The following is a 16,174-nucleotide window of genomic DNA, read 5'->3' on the forward strand; positions in this document are numbered from 1 at the left end:
TTGAGTCAGCACAATACGCTCATCAGAATTAAATGAAGGGAATTTTGGGAGAAAGAAACAGAAAAAGCGCCTATTTGAATGTTTTTGCTCCTGTTCTACAAAGGTTTAATAGGACTTTTTTTCTGCTTGCACACAAAAAACATTTGCAGTAAATTTAGTGCTGATGAAAGATGCCAGATTGATAGCCCTAGGGACTGAATTTCTCTGTATACACAGAACAGATAAAGCACAGAGTGAGAAAGTTTGTACCCCTGCCAAAATGCCTTACAATACACAGCTTATGCAACCATCTTCACACTACAGAACCCTTTGCCCCTCCACTGAAAATGTAAAAAATATTGTTGCTTAGTGTTCATTATAAGGGGAATAAAACATGGACAGTGTTTTTAGCATCAGTAGGGACAGAACTCAAGGCATCTGCTCATTTAAAAATGTTTATTTTTATGCTGAATGGCTCTTTTGTCAGCTCTGAACTTTGCTGCAGTGTTTGTAAGGCTACGAAGTCAAGCTGCACCTGGTATGAAAATGCTTTCCCACTAAACAGCATGTTATTACATGCACAAAATAGCAAAGGAGGAGCGGTTTAACTTTTTTCTCAAATAACCTTATATCAACGTACATTAACACACATCTAGTGCTCAGAAATTATCTCAAAGGAGAACTAACTTGATTGTTTCACTTAATTGGCACCTAGGCCCTCACTCTCCAGTGACCTGCACAATTGATCTAACCGACCTGTAATGGACAGTAACTCCCTATTAATCAGGTTTTCAGTGTTAGGCTGGAAGCTACACTGTCACATGGAGCAGGCAGGCTTCCAAGGAACTCTGGATTCTTATTTCCCTTACTACTAATAGCTTGGCCAAACACCAAATAGCCTCCCCCCACTCCCCGGCCCCTGTCCCCATCCAAGCATCAAGCCATTTTTAGTTGCCAACAGATGACACGTAGGAAAGCAATAAGTTAAGGTTTATAGTCCATAATGGCTCTAAATACAAAATTGCTGACCTCATTATAAAGACTGACTTTCACTTCAAAGGAAGACATCCAATATAACCCACAGGTTGCAAGCTCACTAGATCTCAAACCAGATTGTGGCGTAGGATTAAAATGCTACTTCAGTTCTTGGGAGATTCCCTCTGTGTATGTAAGGGTTTGGAGTTGGGGACAGTGATGACAAGAAAATATGACCAAAAAATGAAGTTACTCTCTGATTGATTTTTAAAAAACAATTATTCATAGAGACTATTTTCCTGAGTGTGCAATGTTTACAGCACTTTTGAAGAAATCTCCTACCACTCCTTTTACTGTTTTCCTTGGTCACCCACCAAACTACTACAAAAAAATTATTAAGTATGTGACTAAAATAAGTGAAAATGATAATTCTGTGGCATCCTGCATCTCAGCAAGGCAGAGACGTTTCTGCCAACTCCAGCATGTATCAGGTTATTTTATTTTCATGTTACTGAACCAAATACACTTAAGTGATTCTTTCATCTCTTGTTCTGGCAAGAAAATATACCAATGATACTGGTAGGTATCACTACCAGAACAATATGATCCTGCAAATTTCCATTCACATACTCATTGTGGGGTTTTTGTGCAAGATGGAAATTATACCAAATCTCTACTTAAAATTAAGTAAGGACATTAGAATTTGAAAAACTGAGATCTAGATCTACATACTACAGTAATTTTCACCCTTACTTATAAATGATTGTCAGTATTTGCTATGGCTAAGTGGTTAATACATAGCAAAATAATATTAAAAAACTAGTGCTTTAATATTAACTTGAAAAACAAGCTTTAAATTGAGCAAAATAAAGGTAAATGCAAGAGATATTTAGAATCACAGAGAAGAAAAATATCTCCTTACTATCTTTTTGACCCATACAACTAATGAGCTCTTTTGGTGCAAGCATAGACTGGAATCCAAACAAACAGGTAGCCCTTTTGATTACCTCTGGTTTATTTCAGAAAACAATAATTAGGAGGAAACAATAATTTCAGCACACCCAACAATGCATATAAATTACAAAGACACAAGGCTCTATGAGGTAAGACTGTAAATTCAAATATTTTCATGTGCAGATAGCTGGATTAAACTAGAAAATATATGGCACAATCAGCCATTAACATAAAAATAACTGTTCGAATGTCCTTGTGATACACTTCAATGTATTCAACAACTTTCTGCATTGTCTTTTCTAAACAAAAAATGTACATGACTTACCATTTTCCTAGGGTGTCAACAGTTTCTCAAAGATAATGACCAGGTCATAAAGAGGTAGTCCTTTATGATTGCAAGATTCAGTACATATATGGCAAGTCTAGTAGGGGGAAAAAAATCCAAAACATAAGTTTAGCCTATAGAGATGTGTGATCCAACCCAGGCAATTGCTAAGCTAAAGTAAATAAAAAATGAGTAATTTCTAGTGTATGAAGAATTGTCAGGGCATTTTGCCTTTGATTCCTCCAAAACACTCATCTGAATAATCTCAATTACTCTCAGAGCCCTATTCAAAGATGACCCTAGCACTCCCGAGTGCTCTGACTGGCAACAAAAAATTTCCAAAATTAATTAATTAAGCTTAAAATCATACCTAATTTTTTGTGGCCATAGCTGTCATAAACTCTGATAAGGAATGCTGAATTAGGACACGAGTAAACACTTACTCTAAGAAAACTGAGTTATGCTTGACGTTCTAAAAGTCCTACAGATTACCGAATTATCAGACTAATTAGTAAGAGACGAAAAAAGCTATTAAAAACATAAAGTCCAGTTTAAAAATGGATTGAGGTCTATCCCATCATCCAGCTGAACAGTCTGTCCATTTCCCTTAAGGCACAGGGGAAACTATTACAGCACTCAGTGTAAAAAAGCAGAGTATTTAAATTTCAGATATAAAGAACTGGTGCATTTAACATGGCATTTACAATCTTTTCTAAACTCAGCCCAACCCCTCTTCATGCCACATGCAGATTTGCCAAAAAGAGAAAAACAAAGCCACAATTTTCTGTCCCAGTTTCTGTTTAAGAGAGATATGTCAAACAAAATGACTTTGTTTGGTAAACAGGCAGGTGCTAATCTCTCCCTTCACAAACAGAGAAATAAGATCTATGAAATTAAGCAATTTTCGCAAATTCATACATAAAGCCTACTTTTGAACCATTAATTTAAATACCAGCATACACTGTGATTGCCAGATCTCTCTTGTCTTCTGCACAAACTAGACGAGGAGAAGGAAATCACGTTAGGGAGGATTCTCTCTCCCTTTCACCACCGCACTGTGGCCACTCACCTGCCACTGACAGGTTTTAGGACAGGTATCCCCGAAGGAAGAACTCCAGTTTTGCAGAACTTGATAACGTTTGGAAGATGTTCTCAAAAGTTATTTCTCGTTAAGGCATTAGAGACATTGCTGAAAGGACAACGTCCCTGCTACTGAATTACTGGCTTGACCTAAGGTGCGACTGCAACAAGGTATCGAGCAGAAAGGAGCCGACAGGGACTGACGCCGGAGCTCCGCCGGAGCAGGATCCTGCACCTGCTGACGGCGGCAGGGCGATACAAACACCCGAGTCCCGAAGTGACTATTTAGCTGCAGACGAGGAGATCAAAGACTCCCGTGAAACACCCAGGCAAACCTCAAACTAAATACGTAGCTCCTGGGACTTCACCACCACCCCGAGCGCACACATCGCCGCACAGCGTTGCTAGCCGGCCCCAGCCTCCCCCTCCGGAGCCACCGCCACCCGCCCCAGCCCTCCGCCTGCCCTGCTCCAGGGGCACCGCGCCGGGGAGGGAGCCGCAGCGCCGGCGCCCGCCCATCCCGGTTGGGGCGGGCAGGGCGCTCAGCCCCACCGGGACCTCCACCGGCACCGGGACCATCTTCCCGCCGCCCGACCGGCGGCCCCGGCCCGCCCCTGGAGCTGCCGGTGGCGGCCGGGACGAGCAGGAGGCGGCGGCAGCGCGCGGCACCGGGGGAAGCATCTCCCCTTCCCCTCCTTCTGCGGACAAGCCGCTGTCAGCTCACCTCAGCTCCGCGGCGGCTCGGGCGGTCGGGACCCGCCGCCTGGCATGGCGTGGAGGCGCGGGAGCTGGTGTCGCCGGGCTGCCGCAGGCTGGCGGCGGTGCGGGGCGGGCACCATAAACAGGGAGGGAGGGAGAGAGGGAGGGAGGCGAGCCCTCGCCGGCGGAGCGGAAGCGCGCTGGCGAGGCCGGGCAGCGGAGGAAGTGACGCTCCGGTTGCCGCGGCGATCGCGCCCCCGGTGCTCGTGGCGCGGCGCGGGCGGCGGGCGATGCTGGCGGGACGGGCCCCGCCGGGCGCCGCGGGCTGCGGCCGCCTCCTGGCAGCGGCGCTGCGGCCGCTGCTGTGCGGGCTGTCGCCGTGCTGGGCGGCGGGCCGGCAGTGCCGGGGCTTGCGGGTAGCGGAGGCGGCGGCGGCGGCGGCCGAGGAGAAGGCGCAGGTGGTGAAGCGGAGGAAGCGCAGCGGCGTGCCGGTGCGCCGCTACATCGCCTGCCCGCGGCTGGCGCGCACCGTGCAGCAATGCCTGCAGCGCGGGGCCGGCCCCCAGCCCCTCCTGCTCGAGTTCGCGCCCGGTGAGCTGTCTCGGGGCTCCAGCCATGCTGCCGGCCGGGGGCTCCTCCGGGGCAGCCGGGGTGCGGCGCTGCTCGGCGCCACGGTGACCTTGCGGGGACAGGGCGAGCTGCCGCCCTCGTGACCGGCCGTAGCGGCTCCCCGAAGGGGTGGTGGTACTGAGGGAAAGACCCGGGGCCCGGCCTCTCCCGGGATTTCGGGCGGGGATGGCGGCTTCCTTGCGTTAGGGCCCTGCCCGGGACGGGATCTGTGCAGAGGGTTGTCCCAGCCCGCCGCTCCGGCGGGTCACTGCTCTTCAAACTGCTATAGAGTCAGCAGAGGTGTAGGCGTCTGTCAAGTCATATTGTGGTTTTGTAGGCGGACTTTTGTCAATTAAAGCACATCCAAGACAGGTTGCCCTCTGCAGTTACCTAATGTCTGTTTTTTTGGGTTTTTGTTTGTTTGTTTTTATCTCTGCAGAGTGTTACGGGTAAGGCTTCAAAGTATATTTCAGTTGGCAGAAGAAAAAGTATTTGAAGCGCTATGTCCAGTGTTCCTCAGTATCTCATTGTAATGCTGTGCTTAGTGTGATGCAGTGAGCAAATCTCGGGCAAGCTGCCTGTAAATGGTTTTTCTAACTCTTGTTTTGAAGTGTGTTTAAGCAAATACAAACTCTCTCCTATTGAAGGCGAAATGTCCCAAGTGCTGTGTCGAGAAAATCACTAAAGGACATTACTTAGAAACAGAAATGCACTTTTAAAATTTTTAATTTTATTTTATTTTCCCACTTTAGGTCCTGGAATCTTGACTCAAACTCTGCTCAATGCAGGTATTAGAGTGGTAGCTCTGGAAAGTGACTTAGCTTACCTTCCAAACTTACAGGTACACTTTTGATTCAGTTGCATGTTTCTAAAACCTAATTAAAGAGAAAACAAGAAATTAACTTACAATTTGTAATAGCTGTTGGATCAAAAAGGAATTAGAAAGTAATTGTTATTTGTAACATCTGACATAATGCTTAATAACAGTAAGTATTGTTTGGTATGATTTAACATTTTGTGTATGCAGGAATTCAAGTTCATACATAGTCTTTCCATGAATAGTTTCATGTATAGATTTGAAACTAATATCAGTCAGAGTCATTGTAGTTGTGCATGTTTAAACAAGAGGTAGATATGTAGGTTTAAGAAGTCTGTAAAAATACTCTTAGTTATTCTGCTTATCTTGAAGTGTTATTTAATGTGTTTTCCTGTAACTGACACTTACATATTAAGACACGTTGTCCTCTCCTGCTCACCTGGGCTTTTCATGGATTCGAACTATAGCAGAAGCTGTACTAGCAGGATGGGGTTACAGTGCTGGTTTGGAACCAACAGCTCTCACTCTCTGACTTAAAATGTATATAAAAGGCATTCACTCTGCATACATGAAGATTTTTAGTTGTAAATCATTACATGAAGTGGTTTGCTTAGTTGGGTATAGTTTGGGGTTTCTTTAGGAAAACAATGGAGAACATCTTAGTAATTTAAGAATTGTTTTAATGATGCTCAAGTTGCACAGCACAAAAAAAACGTCAAAATGCCTAGCATAATGAAGGAAGCAATTCTTTTTATCAGCTATAAGAAGCAGCTCTGAGATTTGACTCTTGTTGACTGAGTAACAATTTTAGCTAGTGCTTGAACATATTTTTTGTTTGGGTGGGATGTTTTGCGAGACCAGTTACTGTATCCAGATTTCTTCAACTGAAGCTGATTTTACTCAGTCCCTAGAGAACAGCCTGGATGGAAAATTGAAGGTCATTTATGGTGACTTCTGCAGGCTGGATCCTTTGGTGAGTGGAACACTGAAACCGCCTGCCGTGTGTTCTGACAAGCTTTTTGAAACCATTGGTGTAGCAGCAGTTCCTTGGAGGGCAGGTATATATATGTATATGATCACACATGTTACAAATACATTTGAAGGGTGCATAGGCAGTTTGGCAAAATCTTTTGGATTTGCTTGAGGTATAGGTTCTGTTTAATATGTGTGCTCAATTAATGGTTAGTACTTTCTACATTTCAGCTTTATTTAGACTCATGATAGCTTCAAAAAATACCCCATGTGGCAATATGGGATATCAAGTATTTTCTTGTCTGTTAAAGGTTTAGTCTAACACAAACTGGGCTTAACTTTGACTAAAGTTTGAATTGTATTCGTTCTTGAACAATATGAGCTCACAGACTTTTTTCTCTTACTTGTTTGTAGTTTAGACATTAGAATTAATGAAATTGTCTAATATGTATTGCAAAATTTTAAAATACTCTTCCATGTTATTGAAACAGATGTACCTCTGAGAATTTTTGGAATCATGCCACAGACATTGGAAAGAAACAGACTTTGGAGGCTTCTTTTTGGCCTGTATGAGTGCAATTCCATATACAAATACGGAAGAGTAGAACTCAACCTCTTTATAAGTGAAAGAGAATACATGGTATGTGCAAGGTATTGTACAGGTAGTGAAGATGTAGTGCTTCACAGAACACAAACCCATTTGTATTGTATGATTAATGTTTCTGCTAGTGAATTTTTTTCTACCAGAATTTTTAGGTCTTGTCTGTTTCCTACTTGTTCTCTTTATGCAGTGATAGCATTATCAAGAAACATTCTCTTGTCATATAACCACAAATCTTACAAGTGTGAAGACTGGTCCTTGAGAAGAATATGCAGCAGCAGACTAGCTGCTTTCCACTGTAAATTCTGAGGTGCTTAAATTCTGTAACATGCTTTTGCAACAAAATTGTTTACTAGTTGCATGTAATAGACAACGAAGACTGAATTCAACATGCAAGTGAAAAGGATTGCGGGTAAAGGATTCCAAGTTACTAAATGCCATACTCAGTGAGATGCACTTGTCTTCTTGAGCCACTTTTTTATGCAGTGCTGAAAAGAACTGAGCCAAAATATAATTATTTACACACCTTTTTATTAATATTCTGTACACTGAGGTGCAGAGCAGCTTTTTGGGTTTTCTAATGTTCCTAAATTATGCTGTCTGGAAGCTCTAGAACTGTACTTCAAGAATACTTTTTTTTCTGAGAAACTGGGAGGTTCATATAGAGCCATAAACCTTTAATTACTTGTAAGACTTTGAGGTCTGCTTGCCCAACCTGTGTTATGTCTAACACCTCACTGAAAAAAAATTGAAGTCTTAAATATATTATTCTGTGAAATAACAGGTTGGACACCACTGAAATACCCTTTTGCGTGGCATGTTTTTAATGGCCAGATTTTTGAGTAAATACAGGCCAGCCCATTCATTTAATGCAGTCGCTGTGCTGTTGGGTTTTTTTTTTGTTAAGCTTTCTGGCTTTATTGTGAACCCTGTTAAATGAGAGTTGTGTAGTAAAAGCTATTGAAACCTTTTTTTAGTGGGCACTGTTGATTCCTTTTTGTTGGTTTTTTTTGTTTGTTTTTTTATGATATGACAAGGCTGTGTAAATCTATTATGAGAACTTAAATCTCCCTGCTACAATCTATTCCTTTCCTTGCTCTGTTTGAGAATAATCACAAGCTTTTCTTTGTTTCTTGTCCTAAGAGTTGTTTGATCTGTAATATAGATCAGGATGATGACTGTACAAGTTGCTTAATGTTCAGTGAGCTCACCTGATGTTTTATTTACTCTGCTTGCATGTCTTCTTGGGAATATTACTTTATCAGTGCAAGCTGATAACTCTGCCAAAGTTACAGTTTCTATAAGTAATATGATCCCTGCTTCTCTCCTGTGTGAAACTTCTCTGCCTTAAAAGGGACCAGAAAGTGTATAGTGGAGATTCATACACAGTTCAGTTATCCAAATAACTGCTGTGAAGAAATACTTAGCCTGTTATAATGTTTTCTAGTCGCGTCTTCTGACAAGATGTACTAAAATAACACAAAGTATGTATCTGAGGCCTAATGTAACTGCTTTGGAACTTTAGACTTAACTGAATTTTATGTATGTATATATATATATGAATGAGGATTTTGCTTAGATAAAGAAACAGTCTTACTTTTTGCAACAAAAAAGCTCTTTCTTTGCCATTTTCTAGGTTTTAAAAGCAAAGCCTGGCGAAATGTGGGCTTATCAACCACTTACTGTACTTGCGCAAATAGGATGCGAAATTGAACTACTGCACATGGTAAGTGTTTTGTACCAGCTGATAGGGCCTATTGCTATGGACATGATTTTAGAAAAGAGTTGATAGTGGTTTACTATTGTAAACTAATTAGAAGCTAATTTATTAGCTTGGAAAACTGTTGAAAACTTGTGTAGAAAGTATTGATGTAAAGAGCTGAAACACTCATGTTTTGTGTAAAACTCTCCATTAAGTGGCATCATGATTTACTATGATGTCAGTATTTTCATTGCAAACCACTGTCCTTTGGATTTTGCCTTCATGTATGCTTTGTACTTCCTAAGCTGTATTCAGTATTTGAGTCCTGGTGCTTTTGTGTTCCAAGCATACCTGCTTCTCCTCCTTGTCAATAAGTATCTTACCTTGTCAAGCATAAAATGATTTAGTTTTAAAAATGGTTTACATTGTTCCCCCACCTCAACATGAACACATGGCCATCATTTTCCCTTAGTTTATGCTTTTCAGAATTACCTTTCTTTGTGCTCTGTTTTTCTAGGAACTTACCTTCATAGTCTAAGTATTTTTCTAATCTAAAATTAAGTTTCATTATCTATTGTCTTCCAAATACCTTATATCACAAGGTATATATTAAGGTAGATATTAAGGAATTGAAGAATGATACTCTTTGAAGATGGTCATCTGACTAGGAGGGATGAAGAAAAAGTGGAGGCATTCAATGTGTTTTTTGCCTCAGTCTTTAATAATACTGATAAACCTTGGACTGCCTGGTCCCCTGAGCTGAAGGACCATGAGTGGGGGAACAGAGACTTTCCATTTGCAGACACTGGAATTGTAAGGGACCAGCTGTATCAGCTGAATGTTCACAAGTCCATGGGGCCTGATGGGATTCAATCCAGAGTACTGAGGAGCAGGTGGAAATTATGGCAGGACCTCTCTCAGTTAGCTACCAAAGGTCTTGGGAGTCTAGGGAGGTTCCTGCTGACTGGAAGCTGGCCAGTGTTATTTCAGGCTACAAGAAGGATGTGAGGGAAGAGCCAGTGAACTGTACACCTGTCAATCTCAGTACCTGAAAAAATTATGGAGAAGATTGTACTGTTTAGTGTTGAAAGGCATTTGAAGAATAATGCAATCATCAGGCACAGTCAACATGGGTTCACAAAGGAAAGTCCTGTTTAACTTATTTGGCACCCTTCTATGATAAGGTCACCTGCCCGGCGGATGAAGGGAAGGTGGTGGGTGTCTTTTTCTGGATTTCAGTGAGGCTTTTGACACTGCCCCTCACAGCATCTTTCTGGAGAAGTTGTCCAGCTGTAGGATGAGATAGTTCATGGTGTGCTGGGTGATGAACTGGCTGAAGGGCAGAGCTCAGAGGGCTGCACTGAATGAGGCTACACCTGGCTGACCACTGGTTCAATTTGAGAGCCAGTCCTGTTCAATATATTTACCAACAATCTGGATGCAGGAGTTGAATGAACCATCAGCACATTTCTTGATGACACCACACTGGAAGGTGCTGTTTACTCTCTTGGGGGAGTCATCAGTGTGTTCCCTGGCAGCCAGTAGGGCAAACTGCACCCTGGGGTGCATCAAACATGGCATTATCTGCTGGCTGAAAGACATGGTTGTTCCACTGAATTTAGAGTTAGGTGCAGCCTCACCTTGAATGTTTGGACAGTTCTAGATCCCACAACTTAAGAAGGTTGTGAAGGTCCCTGAATGCGTCCAAAGAATGGCAATGAAGCCATTGAAAGAGCTGGAAGGAGTGTCACATGAGGAGCAGCTTCAGCCTTTGGGCTTGGCTATTTTGGAGCAAAGGAAGCTGAGGAGGGGTGACCTCATTACTCTCTGCAACTTCCTGAGGAGAGGAAGACTAAAGGGAGATACTGAACTCTTTTCCCTAGTATTCAGTGATAGGACACATTGGAATGGTTCAAAGCTGTGCCAGGGGAGGTTTAGACTGGACATTAGGAAGCATTTCTTTGCCAAGAGGGTGGTCAAATACTGGAACAGGCTTCCTAGAGAGGTGGTCGATGCCCCAGGAAATATCTGGACAGTGCCCTTAACAACATGCTTTAACTTTGTCAGCCCTGAATTGCTCAGGCAGTTGGACTAGACAATTGTTGTAGGTTCCTTCCAACTGAAATAGTCTATTCTATTCTAACAAAGGGCTTTAATTCTGTAATATATTTGCTTCCTTCCATAGGAACCTTGGTCATCATTTACAACTAATTTGTTAAGTGGGAGCCTGGCAGTACCAAAAAGTAAGGTAAGATTGTAGTGTACACTTTTCTCCTTTTGAAGGTGCAGCTAAACTGCTTTTTATTAAAGGTTAAAATAACCTTTTAACAGCATTTATAGATGTATTTTTTAAGAAGTGTTCTAATTAAAATCAGCATGTAGATTCATCAGAAAGTGAGTGAAGAATTGCTATTCACTTAGAAACTGAAAAAAACCCTATTATCTTTCGTGTCTATGATGGAAAAAATATGGTGAATAAATAGCATAAAGGAATGTTAACAGGTAAAGTATTTTTCAGAAAAAGTTACTGACAGGGAAACATGTACCTACTTGAACAAAACAAGTGTTATCACAGTTAATAACACAATCAGTATCCTGCTGGTTTTGATTAAAATGGTTAGTCATATCTATTTGTATCTCCACTAAAGATTTCATGTGCTAGCTAATTGCTGAAAAGCATGAGTCTCAAAGTTTAAATTTGAGAAGTGCAAAAATACCTTGTGTAAACTTATTTACTTTTCACTTTCAAAGAAGTAACGATGTTCCTTTGTGTGATAGAAGAATATCCTTATTTAATTCTGATAATATAAAAGCATGTTTACTTAATATTTGGTTTTGGCCTCCCCACAAACCTGCAATGGTTTGAGTGCTGTTTGCAATGTTTCTTTAAGATACAAGTGACTATCAGTAAATGTAAGTGACTGGGTGTGCCTTACATGCTTAATTGTGTTGCTGAAAAAGCATGTAGAGAGCCATATCAGGTGGATTATGCAAGATGTATTGTGATAGCCTTAGGAGAAGTACAGATGTGAGATCTATTGGACAGTATATCCATTGCTGCTAATACAGAAGTACGTTTATTTCAGTTAAAGACTCCATCCCAATTTCATAAAATCCTTGAGTTGCAGTGTTTTCTTAGCCTTGCATAGTATAGGAATACTACAGGCCATATAATATCTTGAAAGCTCACATCAAGCCTGTATTGTCTTTTTCAACTAAGAAAGTTCAGTCTTAAAATGTAAAAATAAAACCCCAACTGATAGTATGTTTCTTCTGTTTTCTATGTCCTTTCCTGTTTGGGGCACGAGGGAGGTAAAGCCTCATCTTCCAATGAAATCATCAAGTTAAGACTTCTAATAAGAAATGTTAGTGATGGTGAAGATGAAACTCTTAGCTAAAGACAGACATTGTCTATCATCTTTTCAGTGATTTATTTTGTTTTTCTTGCAGTGGCTGCCAAATGATCATTTATGTTTGGTACGACTGACTCCTCAGAAAAATCTATTTACAGGAGGCTTGCAGCCCACAAATGCAACTACCTTTATTTTCATGGTGAAACAGTGTCTTGCTAAGCCTACGTCTAGACTTAGTGATAGATTAAAGTAAGTAAGAAAGAGTTACAGTTTTTATACTTTTTTCAGAGAAATATAGGAAAATATTAACAAATGTTCTTAAAGTGGTATTTATTTGCAGATGAAATACTGTGCTTTTTTAAAATTAATTATCTACATGTAGAATAGAAGATTTCACTTGTGCAACCCACAATACAGTATTTTGGGGACTGTTCGTGGCCTGTATTTACAGATAAAAACTTGAGGTTTGACACAAAGGTCAACAATTATTTAGGATGTATATGTGCAGTAATTCTCTGTACCTCCAGTGGAGGTGAGGTCATGTGTCTGCAAGAAGTTTTCACTTACTTTACAGATATAATAATAAAGCCACCAGGAGTTTTGCAGGTATGGAAATTAAAAGCTGAAGAAGTTTCAGTTTATAATAGATGTCAAAGTCATGCTAATGAGAACAGCTGAAGGTTATTGAAGGTGGAATGGGGATGTCCTCAAGTGGCTGTTATCTAATTAAAAAATTAGGCTTTAGGCTTATTTACCAATTATGAAACTGTAATTATTGGTTTTGGTATTACATTGGAGCTATTCATGTTTGTTTTATGATCAGTAGATTTCCGTTTCCCAGAAATGGAAGGTGTTTAGTCTGGAAAGCATTGACTTCTACTTGGTGATGAAAATAATGAATATACTTCTCACTTGCTGATAATAGCTTATGAAAGTTAATTTCCAGAAAGAGGGAAGAAGAAAAAGCTACTAAATTCCAGTAACTCTCTTAGCAAAGACAAGTGCAAAGAGCCTTAATGGATTTCTCTCTTAAAGCTCAGTGATGTCTCTCATTTCAACTCAGTCCTTCAGCCGGGAAGTTGAAGGCTTCTAATGTGAATCTTCTGTGTATTTATACACCCTTTTCCTGTCTGGGAAATAGTTAATGTATGTGCACATTCATGAAGGTCTAGCTTTCATAGCAATGATGTAGATGGAGAGAGAGTGGATACATGTGTTTATATATAGAAGAAAATACCTGGGAGGTGTAAGTCACTAATACATTCTATAGTGAGTCATCTTCTTGAGGATTACCTGGGCTTTCATTTCCCAGGCACTGAAGAATAACCCCTGTTTATGCTGTAATGCCTGTTACTGACTTACGCATTTGAGGGGGATGAGGGAGGGAGGGCGGGCACCCATTCTGTAATGAGGAGGCCACCCACTTGTAATGAGGGCACTTATGTGGTTTGGTATTGTCTGTGTCTGCTGGAGGCTTTATTTGGTATTTATGTGTCTTATTAGCAGACGTTTCTTCCCATTTGCAGTACAAATTGAAAATAACTTATGTTGTAGGAAGAGGTTAACTTCTAGAAGTTGTGAAAGAATAAAATGGACCTTCAGATAACGTTTTTTTAAATTTTTCACAGAAAGGAATGCTCCATTAAGACTTTGTTTGTTTGTTTCAGTTCATGGAGCTTGGACAATGGTGGCGAATTACTGAAAGCGCTAGAAATTCCAGAAAATGCTGTAATGCGTGACTTGTATCCCGAAGACTACAGGCGTCTTTTTGAGACTTTACAAAACTCTAGTATGTTTACTGAAACCTGGTTCTATGATGAAGTCTCAGAAAGTGTAAGGACCATAAACTTTTAAAACTAAGGCTTTTGGAAGATCACCTTAGCTTCTGGAAGATTACTTTGACGAGAAATGATTTAAATAAAATCACAGATGCAATTAGCTAGATGATTTCCTGCCCAAGCGGGAAAATCAGCAAGTAACAAGAGCCCTTCTATACAAGATGAAAGTAATGGATTCACAGTTATTTGAGCACAATCCTATCTGGAATGGACAAACTTTGCAACTTTTCTGGGAAGTTATTAGTCACTTGCTGCTTTTGGATGTACCACTTAAATGGAACTTTTGTTACACTGCTGTAAATTTACAACATTTGAAAACAGTTAACAGACCAAATAATGATTATTTGTCTGGTTTGTATTTTAGTTCGTAGTGATTTGAATGCCCTTTTGACAGATTACCAAAATACATAGGTCTTTATGACCACTGAGTCTGCTATATTGTCTTGTTATCTAAAAACCTTGCAGTCTAAAGTCAACAAAATATTAATAAATTAATAGTGGTATGTTAATATAAGACAAGGTAATGACAGCATGACAAGACATTAACTGAGAGCTGCTGTAAGTAAAGATTGTAATATCTGTGGGGAGAAGTTGTAACAGTTCTTTCTTTTGAAAACAAAACAGGACAATCCGTACTGGTTTTCAATACACAAACAGCTGTATGTGTATGGTGATTATTTTAGGTCTGAAAGTCACCAGAATATTCAGTGCTGTATAAACAATTTGGAAAAATTAAAATAAAATCATCTTATTTGAAACCATGACTCTGTTTAATGTGTAATACATGTACAAAAAATTTACTTCAAACCCATATGCTCTTAAAATTCTCTTTTTAGCCATAGTACTCCATAAAGCAACCTGTTTCTAATTTCTCTTCCCATCTTACCATGTAACTGTTCTGTTGTCTGACAAGGCTGAGAGCCTGTACTGGTTCTGTGCTCTATACGGTGCCCTCTGGGAAGAGCAGTGGCCATAAATATGCCTCTTTAGCAAAGTACAAGTTAATAAAATGCCATTTTGGTGAAGGCTGAGCTATTTTCAGACTTTGGAATACAGAAGTGCCCAAAACACTGCAAACACAGAATTGTATTTCTTAAGCAGAGTGTGAAGTATAGATGTGACAAGCATTCATCTTAGTCTTCCTCTTGCCGATGGAAAACTAACTTTGAGCAGCCTCAGTTTCCTCTGCTAGGTAGGCCACAGCTCTCTTGAAGCTGCTGGTAAGCTTTTCTAATGTTACAATGAAACTCCTGGAAAGGCTTAGGATTAGTTTGCAGTCTGTCTCTGAGTGTTGCTGGTGTTACAGTATAAGTCGTGAAGATTTTAGGCTTGCTTTTTGTCCACATCTCTGTTTCGGATAACTTGCATTGTAAATTGACCAAGAATGGAATTACTTCTGTTAATGCAAGTTTGCCACCTTTTTCAGTCTCATTAAATGGTAACTGTCTTACCTACTGGTCTATGAGAGTGCTTGTCTCCTAGGCTGATCACCCACACACACTTTGAATCAAAATACCTCGGTGTTGTTGCAGCAAGATGTCTTATACCAACATACTAGAAGTATTCAATGCATACAATGTAAGACAGCACTGTCCACATAAATGTCTTTAACTGTGTGCTGATAACATTTCAAACATGAACTAAAAAAAAAATTGTTTTATTTTGATGTTGTTGGAAAGCAGCATTCACTGAGACAATGCAGAGGCTCCCACTGTGACACCAGGAGTCTGTAAGTGGAAGGAATATTGCATAACTGTGGACTTAAAATGAGGGGATTTAATGGTCACCAGAAATCTGCCATAAAGGCTAAGTGTAAGCAGTGTTTAGCCCTGAGCACAAATGCGAAATGGAGAAATGTCATTATAAAAATGGTCTTGGTATTCATGGAAGAGATGGAAAAAGTGAAAATTACTGTTGTACGTGAATAAATACATGGGTAGTGAAAATTATTTAGGTCTATGGATTTGATTAATTGATGCTATCCACTCAGTGCTTCCTACTGTTGCAGGTTTACAGCTTTTGTAGGATAATGTTGACTGTAAACTTTCACTTGACTTTCAAGTTTTAAATTTTATATAAAGGTTTGCCATACATTCTTCTTATGATGTTTAACCTACCCCATACTACTTGTATTCCTTTCCTTTGCATAACTGCCTTTGCCATATTCCTCTATATGTTTATGGAAAATCAAGGCAGCCATCTCTTCAGTCTTCTGATTCATGTAAATACAAGGACAGAACTTGAAACTAGGAAAACAGTATATAAATTCA

The 16,174-nt window shown here is 40.3% G+C and overlaps 2 protein-coding genes across 3 annotated transcripts in view; one reads left to right on the forward strand and one right to left on the reverse strand.

Annotated features, from left to right (window-relative positions):
• Positions 1–4,124, reverse strand: part of CNST (consortin, connexin sorting protein) — a 48,772-nt gene extending 44,648 nt beyond the window's left edge. Inside the window, exons 1-2 of one of the 2 annotated variants that reach the window (XM_027899156.1) lie at positions 4,038–4,119; positions 2,234–2,330 (exon numbers count right to left, since the gene is read on the reverse strand). The gene's annotated coding sequence lies outside the window, so the exon portion shown is untranslated. Of the gene's footprint in view, positions 1–2,233; positions 2,331–4,037 lie in introns of both variants that reach the window. The other variant, XM_027899158.1, reaches the window with a different exon arrangement.
• Positions 4,125–4,302: 178 nt separating this feature from the next.
• On the forward strand, positions 4,303–14,665 carry TFB2M (transcription factor B2, mitochondrial). The gene is made up of 8 exons (XM_027899161.1): positions 4,303–4,603; positions 5,374–5,462; positions 6,343–6,496; positions 6,902–7,050; positions 8,648–8,737; positions 10,899–10,961; positions 12,164–12,315; positions 13,734–14,665. The coding sequence occupies exons 1-8, from the start codon at positions 4,303–4,305 to the stop codon at positions 13,918–13,920; spliced, it is 1,185 nt and encodes a 394-aa protein (XP_027754962.1). The 3' UTR covers positions 13,921–14,665.
• Positions 14,666–16,174: the final 1,509 nt, after the last annotated feature.

The sequence above is a fragment of the Empidonax traillii genome, unplaced genomic scaffold (genome assembly GCF_003031625.1).
Source record: "Empidonax traillii isolate 1590-97213 ecotype Southwest subspecies unplaced genomic scaffold, ASM303162v1 scaffold648:size464035, whole genome shotgun sequence".
Classification (NCBI taxonomy): Eukaryota; Metazoa; Chordata; class Aves; order Passeriformes; family Tyrannidae; genus Empidonax; species Empidonax traillii.

Excerpts from the sequence above, each read along its gene's own strand:
- TFB2M (XM_027899161.1), top strand. The coding sequence starts at position 4,303 with ATGCTGGCGGGACGGGCCCCGCCGGGCGCCGCGGGCTGCGGCCGCCTC. Across the intron at positions 5,463-6,342 it reads CTTACCTTCCAAACTTACAG|TCCCTAGAGAACAGCCTGGA; the intron begins GTACACTTTTGA and ends GATTTTACTCAG. Across the intron at positions 8,738-10,898 it reads AAATTGAACTACTGCACATG|GAACCTTGGTCATCATTTAC; the intron begins GTAAGTGTTTTG and ends TTCCTTCCATAG.